Raw genomic sequence first — 19,254 nt, forward strand, 5'->3', positions numbered from 1 at the left:
AAAAATTAAACATTTTAAACTACCATGAGTTCCAGTGGGAGAGACGTGCATTCTAACGTCCATTGAAATCTGTGAGATTTTAAAGTGACTTTTCTCAGGGCTTCCTTCATGTATGGCTCACATGCTGTTCAACTGGGAGATCTTGCCAACCAGCAGGTCAAAGGTGGCATTCAGCTAAGTTCTACTCAGAGTGGACCCACTGGAATTAGTGGGCCTGACTGAATCAGGCTCATTCCAGGGGGTCTGTGCTGAGTTCAGTTTAGCTGACTACACCCAAACGTTCCAGGCTTGGTAATCTTCAGTAAGGAGGCAATCACTCTCTAGGAATGCACAATCCAGCCATAAGCACAAAGCAGCCATCTCACTTTACCTGTCCGGCTCTAGCACTGGAACTACCTTCACGGAATATTCAGCAGCAGCAGCAGCTTACCAGGAATAGGCAGACTGCTGTGGGAACAGGAGCTTGAAAGGTGCATTCAGGCAGCAGGAGCGACTCCCAGCATCCCTGACATAGACTGTGCTGGCTGAGGTTGGTGGAGTTGGCTGGAGAGCACTGCATGGGCTACCCAATGCCTTTCTCCATTCAAATGTTGGGTGGTTTTCCACACAAAGCAACATCTTTTAATTCCTTTTAAAGAAAAAGGTGAAGGAAACTTGGCCAGCTCCTTGCCTTCTAAATTCTTTTGCTGCTAGGTTTGAGTTAACCCTTTTTCTCCCAGAAGTCAGTAGTGGGATATGAAAACTGGGCAGAAAACCATCAGTACACTTCTGATTGCAACCACCAATTAAACTTTTATTTTTGAGCTTTAAGCTTCAGATATGATAATGCAGTTTTCTGCCAGGTACTCTTGACCTGTGGGACTTGCTTATGACAGAAAAAGAAATTTATTGGGTAATAATAGCAACTGACACAAATGTAAACATACCAGGTTTGGGACAGAAACCTTATTACCAATAAATTTAACGTTTCTAAGGATTTGGTCAAGGGGCATTCATTTGGTACATGGGAGCAACACACACCTTTTTCAATTTTTTAAAACTGATGTTTCATATATAGTATATTGAGGAAACTTGTATTTCAAATCTTTTTTTTAAAAAAAGGTGTACAAAAAATAAATAGAAGGTGTTTGAACACAAATAAATGCACACTTAAATGCATGCCTATCATATGCCCCAGGTTTCTGGAACTTGCAGTGAGTGACGAAGTACTGCTTGAGGTGAGATGACAACACTGCAAACACATCCCATAGAGCACCATCCACTAGGATGGACAGGAGAAAGATTTTGGAAGCATAAAGTCAAAAGTGTTAATATACGGATGAAGACAAACACACAGAAACAGCAACCCATATATGCACAAACTCCCCAGTATGGACACAACCCTTGTATTCCCTTCTTCTAGGTCTCAGGAAGTGCTTAGTAGAATAATGTATTTGTAATTATGAGCCTTTATGGTATGGCTAAATACACACTTCTGTTTACAGTGCATGCAGTGTACTCCCACTGGGAACGGGTTGCCAACTGTTGACAAAAATGACGTTTGGTTATATTAGAAAGTCATTCGGGTTAACCATTTGTTCCTTTGAACTGGGGAATGAGCGTTTCTGTCTCGATAGCAGGTGCCCAGTTGATGAAATGCTCTGCACATCAATCATTCCTCTTAGTGTCAAGTCTTTGAACTTCAGAGGAATAAAATAGGTACTCTGGAAGAAAAGCTCAGTATCGGCACAAAACATTAGAAATGGCTGTCAACCACAAAGGCACAGAAGTGTCTTTTCAATATTCAGAACTTTTTGGGTTCGACGTTTGAGAGGTGGCGGGGAAGGTCATCTTCTCGATTCAGGGCGACATTTGTTGCAACCTTCAGGCTTCACTCCCCTTTAAACATCCAGCCTGCCGAGGAGTTCTGCAGAACTCAACACCTTGCTCTCTGCTTCCTGACAATCAAACCACCTTCCTGCAGTTTTGGGTTTCTTTGCTCGCCCCTTTGCCGAGGTTTCTCTCCCAAGCAACAACTTCAGCTCCTCCTCCTCCTCCTCCTCCTCCTCTGCGCTCCCTTTGCGCGCGGGGCTTGCGCCTGGCTGGCTCCCCTTCGCCGGGCTCCGCGCCCGCCTTAGCAACCAGGACCTGGCCGGGGTGGGGGGGGGCGTGGAAGGCGGAGAGGATTTCTTTCAGCTGAGCGATCCACGGGGCGATCCAATCAGAGCTTCGGCTCCCACGTGGCCCCTTCAGCAGCCGATCGCGTTCCGAAGAGAGAGCTCTGCCTCTGGCCAGACGCGGCTCCGGGGATCCTCTGGGCGCGCGAGAGAGCTTCTGGCAGGGCTCCTCGGCATGGATCGCGTCGCCCCTTGGCAGTGAAGTCCGCGGGCGTCGGCGAGGCTCTCTCCTCTCGGCCAGCCATGGCTTTGGGGATGGTCGCCCGGCTGAAGCGCTTCGTGTGGCTCCTCCTGGGTGAGTGCTGCTTGGCGCCGATGCGTTTGGGAGACAAGGACTTGGCGTAATGGAGGCGCGGGACAAAGGTGATCGTTCCCATGCCGTGGTAATATAGGAAGACCTGCGATAATGCCAGTCGGTCTCCATCTAACAATTAACAGGATCTGCAATACCCTGAGGGCAAATGACAATGCCTGTGATGCAGTCCGGGAGATTTCCCACCAAGCGAGCCGGGAGTGGGCGAGTGAGGGTGGGGTGGCTTTGAGACATTTTACTTCCTCAAACCCTTGGGCTGTGGTGTGAGCGCGTTGCTTCTTTTGTCCCCTTTAAGTGGTTTGATTGCACAAAATTTACTCTCTTCTGTTTAATTTGCACCCAGCTTCTGCGTTATTTTCCCACACACGAGTGGGCAGATGTGAGACTTCTGTTAACCCCTGAAGTCAGTAAATCTCCTCCATCCAGCAGAGTTGAGGCAGGCTGCATCCCAAGGCAAGCTGGCTAGAAGAGTAACCTTGAGTAGTCAGAAGGAGGATGTCGGAAACAAGCTTGAGGCAGCCACAGGGAGGGATTTGAACAGATCACCAACACTCACCAACACCGCAGACCCTTTCACACATTACACACAACAAATCCAGGTTGGCCACCAGCTGCAGACCTGACAGCCAATCTTTGACATGTACCCATCTATGTGTTTTCCCCCCAGCACTTTAAATTGTTTAGATGAATGCAACCCTTCAATGCCAGTACAAGAATCTGAACATGTATAGAATGCATTTCCTTTCCTAAAGTGCACCTGGGAATCAGGGACAAGGCTTTTGCCTACACTGAGTGTGGCAGCTGCCTTGCATCCTTGAGCCACTTGCTTCCAGGAACTGGCTGCATGTAACAGACCATGTTCTATAAATTATAAAACTTGTTTGTGCCACCCATGTAAATCCCTCTTCCTCTGCTCAAACCATTTGCCTGCAGACCTTTGTTGTTGTTTTATGTCCATCTTTTTCCTTTCCGGGATTTGATTGTATTACAAATCCTCTCTTGCAGCATATGGAAATCAACAGTGAAGGGAAGGTGCCTTGTGCTTTCAAGAAGCTAAGCATTCAGAAACATTGCTAGTATGCTTACATGCATCATTAGTCTGGGGGTGGGGGATCTGCGTCTGGCTGGCAGCTAGATCCTTATCTCCCCTCACCCTGTGTGCCCACCTGTCAATCACCTGACATCAAAATGACATCATATAATTTCTCCTGTACAATTTTATTCCTCAGCTTAAACTTTGTGCAGATGTGTCACTGCTCAAGTTTTCAGTTTTCCAGGGAGTTGCTTAAAATGGACAAATATTTAGCCATGACAAATTGTATCAAAAGCAAGCAAAGGTCTAACAGAAATGGCCACTTAAATTATAAGGGATGTACAGAAAAGGAAGGTGGGTGTTGCCTAGTGGGGCTAGTAGGTTAATAGCCATCTTCTTACATGCTCATGGCTTGCTTTGTACTTGCTTTGTCCCACAGTGTCACTGAGCATGTTTACTGCACAGGTTATCTTCAGTGTATTGCTCAGGTGTCCTGAGGAGGCTATGCTGTGAGGCAAGGATTTGCACCACTGTGTTTCCCTGTTGCCTGTGGCACTGCAGTCAAGCGTGGTCACCTTTGGTATCACAATTTGCTATTGCAATAATGTTATACCAGTGGAATAGATGACCCTGCCTTGCAGTGGAGGGTTAAAGTAAGTGACCTTTCTGCTCCCTTGCAGCGCTATAAGTTTATGTGTTGCCTTATTGGTGACAGTAATGCAAATTATGTTTGGTGAATATGAAGTTGAAACTCTTTCCTTGGAATGGAAATGAAGCAGAGTAAAACAGCTGGGTCACTGTAGTCATGCACTGGTCTTCAGCCTCTGGGTCAAAACCCACAAATGGATAGCAAGCAAGGCCATCTCAGGTGGGTTGTAGCAAAGCTGTTGCTGCCCTGCTGGACTCTAGCTAAGGTTGACCAGACCAAAGGATCACAAAATGCAGTGTCTGGGCTAGAACACATTGTTTTGATGAGACACTCATTTCAACAATTTCCATGATTGCTGGCTGCAAAGAGGCAGGAGAAAGGCAATTTTCAGTATTTTTCAGTAAGACAGACTTTTCTGGCCATCTGTATGGCCTTCCTATAGCTCTGTATGGAGTAAGGACGCTCTGTTCACTTTCTGGTCTGTTTCTCTGGCTTTCTAGACTTCTTCCACAACTGGAGGTATGCTGGGACTATAATGCAGACGTATGCTTTGTAGTGGGTAGAAGGAGGAACAGTCTTCTGTTCTTCGGAGGAGAAGCAGCAATAATTCCCTCCTTCACACGCTAAAATCTACCCCACCACTTAGAACTCAGCACAACATTCTTCCCTTGTAGCTCACCAGAACACAAGCTAAAAAACAAATTTGTGGGAGGGTATCTAGTGAAGACAAGCATCCACAGTGGACACAGAGCCACCAGGAATTGAGACAAGGAGTTGCAGAAAAGAATCCTTGATCTCTGTGGTGGCACAACCTTAAAAGTGCAATTTCAGCAACTAATATTACCAAAGTTTTGGATTTCAGCTAGTGAAGTGCACTTAGAATTGGCAAGTGAAGCAATCATGAGCAGGCTTCGTGAGCAGGCTTCTCAACAATGGTGACCTTCAAAAGAAAAACAAAACCCCAATTTGGTTGTACAAGGTGAGCTGTGAGGTAGCTTTTCATGTATCACACCCCCCCCCCCCCGGAATTAAATCTGAATAATGTTTGCTCAGATGTCTCGTTGAAATGATGAATCAATCAATCTCTGGTTTTCAATAGCTTCTCAGCCTTTTGGCTAAGAAAAAGTGTAAAAATCACTGGTTTTCATTTCACACTAATGCCAAAGTAGCACTATGTATGTTGCTTTGTGAATTACCATTTCAATAGAAGTGAAGTGTCTTAGTAGTACTATGAAGTATAAATCAAATGTGAATCTGTGAAAGCGGCTAGTGTGGAGGTCAGAGGTGGGTCTTGGGCCGGGGCACTTAAACCTATAGAACTGCAGAGTTGGGCTCATCTAGTCCCCTGGAATGCAGGGGAGACTCATCGAATCATAGAGTGAAGATCACTGTATGGGCATATTGTGACAGCCTCCTTAAAATAGACACTTCAGAAAATAAAATGGCTTCTAAACATAATAGCAAGATGCAATGTGAATTGAACGATAACAACAAATGACCAAGGAGCTTGTTATAAATAAACAACACTCATTTCCCCATCACATTTTGACTGTAGAACCATCTGGCACTGACACATATTAAAAAGTAAATTCACTGTTTCAGAGCAGATCTAGAGCACACAGATTCTCAGGCTTGATCTATCAGGCAGTGGGACAACTGCATGAATTGCAGCCTTTGGGCTCAGTGGTCTTACCACTGAGGACCACTTTAGGGGAGGACGTCTTTAGATGGCTGGCAGGTGTCACTTTAGGAGCACATCTTCACGTGATTCTCTTTGGTTAAGCTAAGATGCTTTACGTTGCTTTTATGCTTTTATTCAATTGCTTTACGCTGGTTCCAAGCAGGACATAATACAGAATTTAGTTTGTGGGAGAAACTGTGGAAAACTGATTTAAAATTTACAGCTTGTTGTGTGCTGAAAGAGAATTATGAAAATGATATATAGGTGGTACCTGACACCAAGTAAGCTAGCAAAGATGTACAAATCAGAATCAGGTAACTGCTGATAATGTCAAGAAACAGAAGGTATGTTTTACCATATGCAGAGCTAGCAAGCCTAACCATCAGAATAAGAGATCAAGAAGACTGGAAAACGTTTGTAGAATACCGTATTTACTCAAATGTAATGCACACCTCTTTTGGCCAAATTACGTCGTGATAATTAGGGTGTGCATTAGATTGATGGCGCATTTACATTCAAGTAAATATGGTATATGAAGAATCATTGTAAACAAATTAAAACATTAGCAGAATTAGAGTAAAATCAGCAGTATAAATTATGTTGAGATAAAATGAGAGGTTATGGAGTGATAAAATTATGCAGCAGAAATGGATAGAAAGTGCCATGGAAGTGCGGGGGGGGGGGGGGCGGAGGGAGGGAAGTCAATGTTTTTGGTGAATGTGGAAAACTACCAATGAAAATCATCAGTATGTGGTGTTGTTGTTTTTAAAAATATATTAGTTCCAATTTGGTTTGTTTTTTACATTAAAAACTTCCAAGACTCTTGTTACTCCAGGGGTTTCCTTGTCAGCCCATTCCTTTTCCCTTTAAAATTTGAGGCAAGTATTGAAAACAATATCAAATATTTTTGTACACTTGCAGACTTCTTGAGGCAATGCTTGAGTTACAATGCTGAAAAATGAAATTGTCATACAGATTGTGCGATTCGTTTTGAGGTCAGGTCCACTTCTTTGCTTCTTGCTTCCTTCTGAGCACTTACCTTTGCGGAAAGACTAGTGAATAATGCATTGGGCTGTGCTATATATAATGGACTTATCTGTACAACATAATTAACTATTTACTACTGTTTAGCTTGTAACTCTTCACTAGGAAACAGAAGACTGTACAAGTCAGACCCTCTTTGGTTTTAAAGTTATTTTTATTGTCTAAGAAATAGCAAATTGGTCATATTATGGTTTGGGGAAAATGTTGCTTTTGTATAAGATTTTTTATTACAGTTTTATCATAATACAGTAAAATTACAAAAAAAGAAACAGAGAATTGAAAGAAAGGGAAGAGAAGAAAAGAAAAGGAAGAAAGGAAGAAAGAAAGAAAATTTGAGTATTTAAAACCTTCAGTCCATGTGAACATCCATCTTCTCCACTTTCTGTAAAACAATATTTCGTGTAAGTCAAAGTGTCTCAGAATCATTCATTTTTTTCCTACAAAAAGTTCAGGATAGGTTCCCTAATGGTTATTATTATTAATAAATGTTAACCATACTCTTTCTTTTAATTTTACCTCTATTATTGTTGTTGTTATTGTTATTATTCATTGAATTTATATACCACCCTGTACCTGGGGGTCTCAGTGCAGTTCACAGAATAAAATTAATTCCCACCACCATTACTCCATATTGAATAATAATAAATTCTTTCATCCATGTCCGTATTAAAGTCTACACACACACACACATTGGGTCAATATTCCATTTTTGTTTCTCATTATAGCTAGTTCATATCCAGTTCCATATGTTTAGTTCCATTTCCTGTTGTGTTTACGATAGCATCCCAATCTCCTCCTCTAGCACATTCCATTTTCATACCATAACTTTAATAGCACCATTCCCTGAATTCGATCCAGGTTTTATGCAGAGTACTCCCTCTCTGCTAGAACTATAGAAAAACCAGGACTGAAGTCCCAAAGCTTTCCCCCCTCTCCACTCCATCAGTGCTATATCCAGATAATTCTCCAAATCAGCATTTTTTTATTTTATCTTCTACTTTACCTCCAAATCCTTGTATGGAAGTCATTCCATTTCTACATGACCACCTGCGTCTTTCAATTTAATTATTTCTTGATTCAGTCCTGCCAGCTTTTCCTCAATTTCGTCTGAAGCCTCTGCATATACCCATTTCCATTTTCCATCTCATATTCCTCTGGCTCATTTTTCCTCATCCTTTGACTGATTTTCTTCTTCATCATCAAACATCGATCAATCATTTTTAATTGTTCAGCCATCAACTGTTTAGCAATACCACGGTCATTAATTGATCCAAAAGTACCTTTGTCCTACTGGAGGCTTTTAATGTCCTAGATACTATTAGCCATTCAGTCCACCTTAATGTTTCCCCCTTAAATCAGTCTTGGACTTCCACAGCTGTGACTGTATTATCTCCAAGTAGATTCCATTCTGACAGCTAATTATAGTTACAGTCGTACCTTGGTTCTTGAGCGCCTTGGTACTTGTACTTTTTGGTCTCCGAACACCGGTTTTCGAATGTTCTTTGGAAGCTGAACGTCCAACGCGGCTGCAGGAGTTTCCTGCAGCTAATCAGAAGCCGCGCCTTGGTTTTCAAACAGTTCCGGGAGTCAGACGGACTTCCGGAACGGGTTAAGTTTGATAACCAAGGTACCATTGTACTTCAATTTCAATTTCCCCAATTCTTAGTGGCAGGAAACAAACAAACAATAATAATTATGGATTTTTAATACACTCCATAGGGAACTTTGCCCTCTGTTATCAGGAGCGGAAGGTGTTTCTTAGTGTCACAGTGCCAAGGTAGAGCAAATAAAAGTAGTTCTGAAGTAAATTAGAGCAGTCTTCCAGGAGACTGTGTACACACTGTCCCTGTAAAGCACATCCAAAGCACAGACCCCACCTCAAAGAATTCAGCTTGTTAAAGGTTGCTAAGAATTGTAACTCTGTGTTGTGTAAAGCTCAGTGTTCAGAATACTCTGAAGGAAAGAAGGTGCTTTAAAGATATGATGTGTGCATAGCCAGAGACATTGTAATGGAGCAACTGTGAATAAATTTGGAGGCTTTGTGAGGAGAGGAGGCCTTTGCTTCCTCAGTGATTAGAAAAAGTCAGTCTGTCTTTCTTATGGTCAAAGACTTAGACCAGACAACAGAAATAATAATAATAATAACATGCATAACTACATCAGCACTAAGGGGCAGAAGTAGTAGATAAAATCCCAGCTGATATCAAACTATTTGCTGCAAAACCACCAGCACAATTACTATACAGGCTAGACAAAGTCAAAGCTGACCCAGAAGCCCATGTTCAGGGGTAGCTGAAGAGGCCCATGAGGTAGATGAGCTGCAGATAGCTGAGAATGTAAGAAAAGCCCATCTTGGATTACCGTCTGATCAAGCATCCAATTTCCCATAGTTGCTAACCAGGTGTCTTCAAAAAGCCCGAGGGCGGGGCTTTAAGGCAACTGTGTAGGGCTGGGTATGGTTGGCACCAACCTCCACAGGTAAAGATTGATGGATCCGATGTGTTGCTGCATGGCTGCTGGCCATCCAGTGCTGTCTCACCCTTCCTGCAGGTGGAGGCAGAGAAGCAGTAGATTTCTGTGCCCTTTGCATACTCATTCTCAGGACCCAACAACTGGCGTACCCTAGAGACAGGCCAAAAAATGGGAGAAATCCAAATGTCTGTGAGTGGGACCTACCTGTCATGTAGAAGAGCCTGGGATCATGGACAGAAAATGGACATTCAGGACACTGGCTTGAGCGAAGCTGATCTAGCTAAAGGCTAGCAAGCGGACCTTAGAACCACAGCTTGGACTAAGGCATGAGTCAGTTGGCCAGGGAACCAGTTGAGGAAGAAACTAGCAAGACAGAGAAAGAGGGAGACTCCTCCTCCTCTACTTCACCATTTGTCACTGATAGACTTTCTTCCGACACTTTTCTTTCATCTCCATGGAAATGGGCCTTGAGATTCCTTGCCAAGAAACTGGAATCCCTACAGACATGGAATTCTGCTCAGTCCCAGAACAAAGGAAAACTACAGCTCACCATGGGAAATGTGCGCACTGCAGGAGGAGGGAGTCTTGCTGCAATTGAATGTTTTGAACATTCTGCTACAACAGGGTGTCTCTTCTGCAAAGGAAACAAGTTGTTCAGCAAAGGGTTTAGCTGCTTAGGTTTTGTGTTTAAGTACAGAGGGTGCAGTAGGGGAAAATGCAGGCATGTTTTAGTTGCCTTCACGGAAATAAGCATGTACTTTGTGGAACCATGCCTTCAGGTGAAGAGCTAAACATTACTTGGTTGTGTTGTCTTTTTTGTTTTACAGGTTTTTTATTCCTGTATGCTGTCCTGTGGGCCACATAGAGACCCATGGTATTCACTTCTGATACCCACAGGCATACGCAATACCCTTCCAAATACTGGAATGTTTATCCAAGCCAGTTCAAAATGGAAAGGGTTAAAAAAGTATTTTCATAGTTCTTTAATATCATAAAGCCATGAGTGCAATCCACTGGAGCATATGGAATGCTACTTGAGATGGTGATGAACAGTTTGATCAAAATGTTTTACATTTTGGTAGTCAGAAAAGACCAAGGAGAAAAGCTAATCAGTGGGTCATTGCCTGCCTCTCCACAGAAATGGACGGCAGCTGCAGCCCCAGCCACCTGCCCAGCTGTTAGCTTTGGGTCACTCCCAGCAGAGAGCTGGGAAGCTCTTGACATTGATAGACGATTGGTCAAACTCCATCAAGGCTTTGGAGAATCATTAATCACCTCTAGGACACGCAATAAAGTAGAAAAACTGGGGAGCAGCTCTCGGTTTTAGATTTCATCACAAGCATTTCATGCAATCCTATGATTGCTGAGGGAGAAGCCTCTGAGGGCTAATATGTCATCAGCCTGAAGCTGTGAATGCTTTTAATTCAGGGAGTGCATTGCCTTTGTACTGGGGGGAGGGGGAGAGGTTGGCAACGCTGGGAAGTTATAAGGAGCTGAAGTGTATAAAATGATAAGTTATTCTGATTTGGTTTGTTACTGTGTTGGATCCATGTTTATACAGAGTGGCTGGGGAAATCCAGCCAGATGGGCGGGTAATAATAATAATAATAATAATAATAATAATAATAATAATTACAGTTTCTAAAAACAAAGATTTTTCTGTGAATGAAATGGACTTTACAGTCGCAGAATGGGAATGCCCCACATTCTTCTTTCTTCCCCGCCCCCCAGAAAAAGTCTGCCGTTGGTGACTAGAAGACTCTTGGGAATGGTGTGGAACTGGGTGCCTGAAGCTGAGGGTGAGAGAGCAATTTGAAGGAAGTGATGCCTTCCTTATGTGAACAGAAGAGCATCATCCAATCATTTCTGTCACCTGAGCTGCACTTGAGGTGTGCCCATCACAAGGTTCATTGTCACAAGAATGACAATGGTGACTCTCTGAGAAGCTGGCTGTAGTACTGCAGCGTTTAGTGGAGATGTCTACTTTGCAGGAAGTTGGATTAGATGACCCTCGGGGTCCCTTACCAACTCTGTAGTTGTATGATTCTGGGTAGTAAGGATGGATCTGTGATACATATGTTTCTACCCTTCCACCCACTGCTACTAATCAGGTTGAAGTCTTAGAAGAATAGCTCCTGGCTTATTTTTTAGGACTGCCCAAAGCAGAGCAAAGGGATGCAGGTGGCGCTATGGTCTAAACCACAGAGCCTAGGGCTTGCCGATCAGAAGGTCGGCGGTTCGAATCCCTGCAACTGGGTGAGCTCCCGTTGCTCAGTCCCTGCTCCTGCCAACCTAGCAGTTCGAAAGCATGTCAAGTGCAAGTAGATAAATAGGTACCACTCCAGCAGGAAGGCAAATGGCATTTCCATGCACTGCTCTGGTTCACCAGAAGCAGCTTAGACATGCTGGCCACATGACCCGGAAGCTGTACAGCGGCTCCCTCGGCCAGTAAAGCAAGATGAGCGCTGCAACCCCAGAGTCGTCCGCAACTGGACCTAATGGTCAGGGGTAGCTTTACCTTTTTAAAGAAGAACAGGATGCCACAATGATTAGTTTACTCATACGTTTGCTTTATTTTGACAATATTTTATAAAAATCCACATTAAATTTATGTTTCTGAGCACATTATTTCTCAAAATAGGAATGCATTTTGGTACATTTTTAATCAATAACTGTAGCACATTATGTATGTAAGTATGTCTGTATTTATGAGCATTTATAAGGCACATAATTTTTAAAACAAATGTAAAAGCCGGGATAAGTGGTGGATAGCTTCATTTTGATCTACACATTAGTCCAGTTAGTGTAGATCAGTTCAGTGTGTATCAGAACTGGCAAAGATCAAATTTCTCATGTGTCCCTACTAATAAGCAGCTTAAAATATTTCTTAATAAACTCAAGTATCAGACATGTAAATTACATTAAGCGTGATAGTGGAAAATCTCTGAGCTGTTGAAAAAATTAGTCGTATGAAGAGTGTAGCACTCTTATTTTGATCCCTGGGGGAAAATATTAGCTGGGCCTGGCCTCAGCAGGATTTATCCATTCTTAAGGAAATCAGCCCTGAGTGCTCACTGAAAGGACAGATCGTGAAGCTAAGGCTCCAATACTTTGGCCACCTCATGAGAAGAGAAGACTCCCTGGAAAAGACCCTGATGTTGGGAAAGATGGAGGGCACAAGGAGAAGGGGACGGCAGAGGACGAGATGGTTGGACAGTGTTCTCGAAGCTACCAGCATGAGTTTGACCAAACTGCGGGAGGCAGTGGAAGACAGGAGGGCCTGGCGTGCTCTGGTCTATGGGGTCACGAAGAGTTGGACATGATTAAATGACTAAACAACAACAAAGCATATTTAAATTCAAACTGTTGGATGCCCCGAGTTCTGTTGCTTTACCTTAGTTATAATCAATACAGTAGTTTGGGAACTTGGACTGGATTTGGAAAGAAATATGTACTATTGCTGTAAATTTGAAGAACATGATGGAGGAGTGTATTATAAATGGGTTGCATTTGTAAAAGCTGTAAGTTAGTGTATTTTACCATCATAGAGAGAGTGTTGGTCTATTTTGGTCAAAGGACTATCATGTGTCTTCATGGACTTCACGGGCTCTTTTTATATCCAGGAGGGCCCTGGAGGAAGCGCAGGGCTGCCAACATTCTGGGCTGTTAATGCCGAGCAAATAGTATTGTCTGTACATGCGGAACTTGGTCATGAATGTCAGGCTCATATCCCCCAATGGAAATGATTAAGATAGCCAAGAACTATATTGAGTCTCTTTGCTTTCTGTGGACCAAATGAGATGTGATGTTATTCATGCCTTTGCACAACTGATTATTTTTTTTAAGGCAAGCAGTGAGCAATAGGAAAGGGCTGTCTTTAGTGGCATCAATCATTATCCTGAGTCTAGTAAGGCAATTTCTGTTCCACACAGAAGTTTGATAGAGGCTTTCTAGCTCCCATTTGATTCCTGTAATTGTTGACAAAGTAGCAAAACAGAGGGAAAAACAATTCTAAATCTGAATTATACTGTCATGGAATATCTCTGGCTAGGCAAGCAGAGGTTTATCTTTTATCAATTTATTTATTGATTTATTATCTAATCAATAAAATAGTTTGTCAACTATTTACACCTGTTTTATAGAATATATTTTTTGGGAAAAACATTGATGTTTCTATCCTGCATCTCCATAGTTTTAGGGTTTGGCTGCTACAGTTCTTCTTCCCATGGAATTGGAGGGTGATTGTAAAATTATGGAAGCGCAGTCCCACGATGGTGTCTTGACACTTCAGGTTGATCTCAGTAATGGCATTTCTTTATTTGTATTAATGTTTATATCCCATCTAGAGATGGGAAAGCCTGAAAAAACCCGGAAAAATTGGGGGGAAACCCAGGTTTTTTCTGTTTTTTCTCCAAATGGGAAAAAATGGCTTTGGGGGGAAATGGGGGGGGGGGACTGGCTTGTTTTTTCTCTGGATTTTTTCCAGGCCTTCCCATCTCTAATCTCATCAGAGACTTCTTTACATCTTCTCAAGGTGTATGGGCGTTCCCAGAGACTGTTTGGGGGCAATTGATTTTCTATCAGGGAATTCTCATATTGTCATGGGAGGTGATCGAAATGCTTGGTCAGGACAAACAAATTTGTAAATATGTAGGCACCTTTGCAACAGATATTTCCTAAGCAAAAAGTTTAATAAGAGTCAGCAGAATCTTACAATACTAGCTTATAGGGGTTTTTTCTTCCTAATTTTGAATGACAGTCCTTTGGATGAACCAGCAGGCCACAGTACATACCTTTTATTGGGGGAGGGGGCAGTATAGTAGTTTTTTATTAATTTCCCCTTCTTCCTGAGGTAAAAACCTCCTCAGCAGAGGATCAGCTGGAAGGTGGCCATTATCCCATCCAATTGCTTATTCAACTGACAGTTAGTCCAGCTTATTAGATCTACCTCAAATTGGGATGCAGAGGAATCACTGCCCATTAGTGTTCTTTTCCTGCTAATGGTTGTTTATCCCAGGAGTGAAGAGAGACACGTGGAGATGTTTCTGAGGGAAGGAACTCTAGCCTCTCTCTTGCACTGGTAACTTTGAAATGTGTTAGAATGAATCAATCAACTCAGTCCTGGCCTTTACCTTTCTTCCCCCTTTTTGTCTCTCCCTCCCCTTTCCGCCTTTCCATTTCAGCCCATCACTTTATGGTGGTCAGGGCATGCCATGAAGTCGCCTATGGGCAGTACATCCAGGAATATTGTCTCAGCAAGTTTCAATCTGACATGGAAACTCTCAGGAAGACTCTGTGGTGTGACTGGGATATGACTTTGGGGTGAGTTGAAATTGTTTTGTCCAGTGGGAAGAAAAGAGCTATGTAAACATCTAAGAAATGGCATGCTAGGATTCTGGAGTGTATCTCATAGCCTCCTGCATTGGTGTAAAGAACCGTTTTCTGCTTGCTAGACGAAAGGCTGTGCATCCACCCTTGTTCCAACTGGTCATATGCAATCTTCATAGTTGACCAACTAGGCTACTTTCAAGGTAATGACAGATAATTTGAGCAACCTTATAGCAAATGATGATTTGCTACATCCCCTGCCCCTGTTTTTCTTCTCATTCTGCGTCATAATCTAGCACAGCGTCCAACATTTGACAGAGCAAAATACGGAGACTTATTTTTAGAACATATTATTACAATGATTTCATCTGATCTAGTGGATGCAAGCCAAAAAATTGAAAATCCTTACATGAGCTGAACATGAAATGAAATGAAATATTTGACTTAAACAAATATTTGGATTTTAACTCTTTAGCCAAAACCCTGAAAAATGAAAAAAGATAAAAATGGCAGCATGCGTTTGCAGAGAATAAAAGACCAAAACCAACTAAATGGGATGCAATACAAACCATTACACATCCTCCCAGTATAGTTATGTTGTAAGATTAGGAGTTTGAACAAGAGAGGGCTAATGAGGACAGGTTGACAGGAAGGGTTTCTTAGTCATCCACAGACCAGGCTATTATGGAAACAACAGGTAAAACCAGAAACTGAGAGACATATTGGCAAAGGTAAAGGTAAAGGTACCCCTGCCCGTACGGGCCAGTCTTGACAGACTCTGGGGTTGTGCACCCATCTCACTCAAGAGGCCAGGGGCCAGCGCTGTCCAGAGACACTTCCGGGTCACGTGGCCAGCGTGACATCGCTGCTCTGGCGAGCCAGAGCCGCACACGGAAACGCCGTTTACCTTCCCGCTGGTAAGCGGTCCCTATTTATCTACTTGCACCCGGAGGTGCTTTCAAACTGCTAGGTTGGCAGGCGCTGGGACCAAGCAGTGGGAGCGCACCCCGCCGCAGGGATTCAAACCGCCGACCTTTCGATCGGCAAGTCCTAGGTGCTGAGGCTTTAACCCACAGCGCCACCTGCGTCCCTGATATATTGGCAAAAGGACCCACCTAATACAGTCCTGGCTGGCAATGTTGCCACCAAGGTGCCAGCTCCAAACAATGGAGGGCTCTTCGCGTCAGTGACTGGCTAGAACAAGACAGGGAGACGCATCTGAGTCCTGAAAAATAACAGTAAAAAAAAGAAGCCTGAGAGATTGTAACCTAAAAGCCCTCACTTTGGAATTCCCGGTGGTGAGAACAAACACACAAGGCAATTTATTTCTTTATTTAGAGGAATTTATACCCTGCCTACTGGCTGAGGTTCTAAAGAGCCCTGAGACTGACCAAATGGAGCAGCCAGAGGTTTGTCCCTCACAAGCCAAGAATTCATCACTGACATCCCCTGGCTCTGGTGACAGATGCAGGAAGCTCTGCGAGGTGAGGAAGAGAGGGCCCACTTAAAGGAGCCACTATGCTGCCTTTTCTTGAGATATCGCCAAGCCCTGCCAGATCCTGAGAACAGCCTTTCCTCATTCATGGCGGCAACTGCTCCTCCTCACAAACTGGCTCTGGCTTCAAGCCCCCACCAGGTTGGCAGTTGCCTAAAGTCACCAACAGTGGTTCACCACCGGAAAGGTGTGTGGCAGTGGCTTCTGGCAAGATCTCTCTCACAAGCCCCCTGCCCTGTGCCACCCCAGCAGCTGGGGAGGGGCTGGGGGATTCCCCTGTGCAAGGCGGCTGCTTCATTCTGCCTCATGGGAGGGCTGGCCCTGGCCCCCCAAAAGATACAGGGCAAAACTGTGTGCCAAACCACTCTGTGCACCACCCCCAAACAAGATACACACTACCTTTCCCCTGCTTGCCCTGAAAGAAATAATTTAGTTCATTTGCATCCTACTAAGTTCACCCAAATCAGTTCCGCTTCTGCTAATTTACACTCCCAGTTAATTTCCCAGCAAGAATCAATCCTTTTCTTTTAGTCACTCCGGTCATCAGTCTTTACACACCCAAATTAATCTAAACTAAACTAAACACTAAACTAGGTTCAAAAGTAATTCTGGTATCCAGGCAAGATTGCCCCCTGCACCTGTTACTAAAAAGGGGGCTAAAACTCAGGAAAGACTGGCAGGCAGAGTATTTCATGTGAGGAGGGGATTGCACAGAACTTGCTTCTTTGCAGTTACTGCTTCTCTGCTCTTTGCTTGAAATTAGCCTACCAATCTAGGCATACCAGCAAGTCCAAATCTTGAATGCACCGAGGAGCTCTAATTGCTTCATGTCGGACAAAAGCACCTGCCCCCTGATAATACACTTTATTTCTTCCTTTTAAGATTCCTTGCCATTGCTCCTTTCAGGTTATAGCAACAAACCTCTGCCATAGGGAATCCTAAATTAGTAGCAAAGATATAGAAAGATGAAAAGAAAATGATAGTCAGAAAAGGCCTTGGGGGGTTTCAGAAGATTTTTCTTTTCTTTGCTGATTCTGAGTTTGCTTTCCAAATAACCAGCAAAGACAGCTTCACAGATTCCCCTCCAACTATACCAACTATACCTTCAAGGGTTTACACTTTTCATGCACAAGGTCATGAAGAAAACAGCTAGGGACTCCTGACTTCCTCCTTTGTTTGCCTTTCCACTGTGTGTCTCCCAGTTTTGAAAAAGGAGAGAAGTGAACAAGGAACACTAAAGCCAAGCTCAGTGTTTTTCATCTCCTCAATCGCCCTCTTTCCACTTGCCCTCTCTCCTTTCGGGGATGAGTGATCCACACAAAATGACCTGGGCTTATTTCCTCAAATATGATTTACATGACAACAAACAAATGCACACGGAAAAAGAACCACCCTAAAGGCAAACAATCTATGGTCGGATGCCGCAGCAAATGACAGGCACTCTCGCCTCCATATTTTATCAACAGCTCCCTTATTCCTAGAGTGGCGATGGCGCTGTTACTACAAGAGAGCCAGCTGTCTCTCCTTGGCCCTTGGTTTTTCCCAAGTGACTAGGGGTGGCTGCTGCCTTCTTCTTTTCCAGTTGTTATTATTTTCACCTGGGTCTGGGTGTTTCTTTTCAGGGCAGAATTTTTCCCATGAGACAATGTGATTGGTGTGTTTTTCTTTCTTCTCCTTCAACTTATTGGTCAAGCTGTGCCAGCTGTGTTGTGCACAATGGGGGGGGGGAAAGCCCCCTAGGAAAATTTGTTGTCTCAGCCATCAGGCACAGATCTGATTGTACGGCCAACACCCATGGCCTGCCTCTCCCCCTGCCCGCCCCAGGCCTGCATTCTTGGCTGTGGTTTCAGCAGGAAGCTATGGGACACGCGCCAATCAGAAATGAAGCAGCATGTCCAACCCAAAACTGCTGCAGGAGGTGCAAGTCGTTTTGAAGGCAGAGTTGTCTACAGTCTAACCACCTTGGTTCCATCATGAGCACAAATAATCCTGAATGCACATTTTTTTAAAAAAATGTTGTCTGAAAGAGCCCTTAGATTTCTTACAACAAAATTTGCTGAGAGAGAGAGCGCACCCCATTTATACCAGCCAGAGGAAAATATTTAAAGCTGAGCTCTGCATGCCACAGATTGTACTTTTTCATGAAGTGGGGCGTCCTCTTTAGTAATGATAAATCTTTTGGAGGTGTAGATTAATACATTCAACACCTGTTATTTCTGGCTCTTTTTAGACAATTATCAGTGTGCCTGGCAAACAGTCACTGTGCATATTAATATGGATATAATGAAAGACCCAACACCATGTGACTATTCTGCCAAGGAACAGTGAAATGACAGGTCTTCCTACGCCTGCTTTCAGGCAACCTACACTGGCAGTCAGCTGCCTTCGCACCCTGTAATCAACATTCTTTTAGAACTTGGCATGGCTTTCTGGGTACACGGCTGTTTGCTGCAGTAAATACACAATGTGTGAAAAGGAGCCAAATGGGAAGCGGACACCGTTGGCCAAGGCTGCCCAGCCACGAAGCAGGGTGAAGCAGCTGCCTTGGGCAGTGAAAGGCCCAGAGACTGTGCCACGGGGGTGCTCCTCCCATGCCACTGCCTCCACCACAAACAGAGAAGTGGCCCCGGCAGCAGTGGGATCTCCCTGAAATCTCCTGAAAGCTCATGGAGCGTGAGAGATCTTGTGAGATTTCAGAGACACCCTGCCATAAATCAGCACCACTGCCAGCACAGCTTCTCCACCAGTGGCGGCGGCGGCAGCAGCCCAGAGGTGATGCCGGCAGAGGTGGGGGCAGCATGGTAGTGGGGGCAGAGCGGGCAGGACAGCGCTTTCCCTTTCGCCTCAAGTGGCGTAATGGGAGGTGCCCCCCCTGGTGTGGTGCCAGTGCCACGAGTTCAAGATCTGTTCAGCTTTCCTAAGCAGCTCACTGGGAAGCGTCTGATTCAGTAGCTCCTAAGTCCCTGATTCAGCCTCTGGCATCGCCATGGCGATAACCAGGAGAGCCCGATGGCCTCAAGGGAGTCAGCGCAAGGCAGCTGTCGATATTCACATATCCTGGTTCCCAGCACCGCGATGCCCCT

The 19,254-nt window shown here is 44.1% G+C and overlaps 1 protein-coding gene and 1 long non-coding RNA gene across 2 annotated transcripts in view; one reads left to right on the top strand and one right to left on the bottom strand.

Moving 5' to 3' along the window:
- Positions 1–2,270: 2,270 nt before the first annotated feature.
- Positions 2,271–19,254, top strand: part of RAMP1 (receptor activity modifying protein 1) — a 34,603-nt gene continuing 17,619 nt past the window's right edge. The window contains exons 1-2 of the mRNA XM_083715474.1: positions 2,271–2,451; positions 14,532–14,670. Of these exons, the coding sequence (XP_083571600.1) occupies positions 2,400–2,451; positions 14,532–14,670 (191 nt within the window). The 5' untranslated portion in view covers positions 2,271–2,399. The remainder of the gene's footprint in view (positions 2,452–14,531; positions 14,671–19,254) is intronic.
- Positions 2,299–10,934, bottom strand: LOC310833560. Its single transcript, XR_014558793.1, has 2 exons — positions 9,553–10,934; positions 2,299–8,115 (listed from the first exon to the last, which is right to left on the bottom strand). It is a non-coding gene; the product is annotated as an uncharacterized lncRNA (long non-coding RNA).

The sequence above is a fragment of the Podarcis gaigeae genome, assembly GCF_964106915.1.
Source record: "Podarcis gaigeae genome assembly, chromosome: 1".
Lineage (NCBI taxonomy): Eukaryota > Metazoa > Chordata > Lepidosauria > Squamata > Lacertidae > Podarcis > Podarcis gaigeae.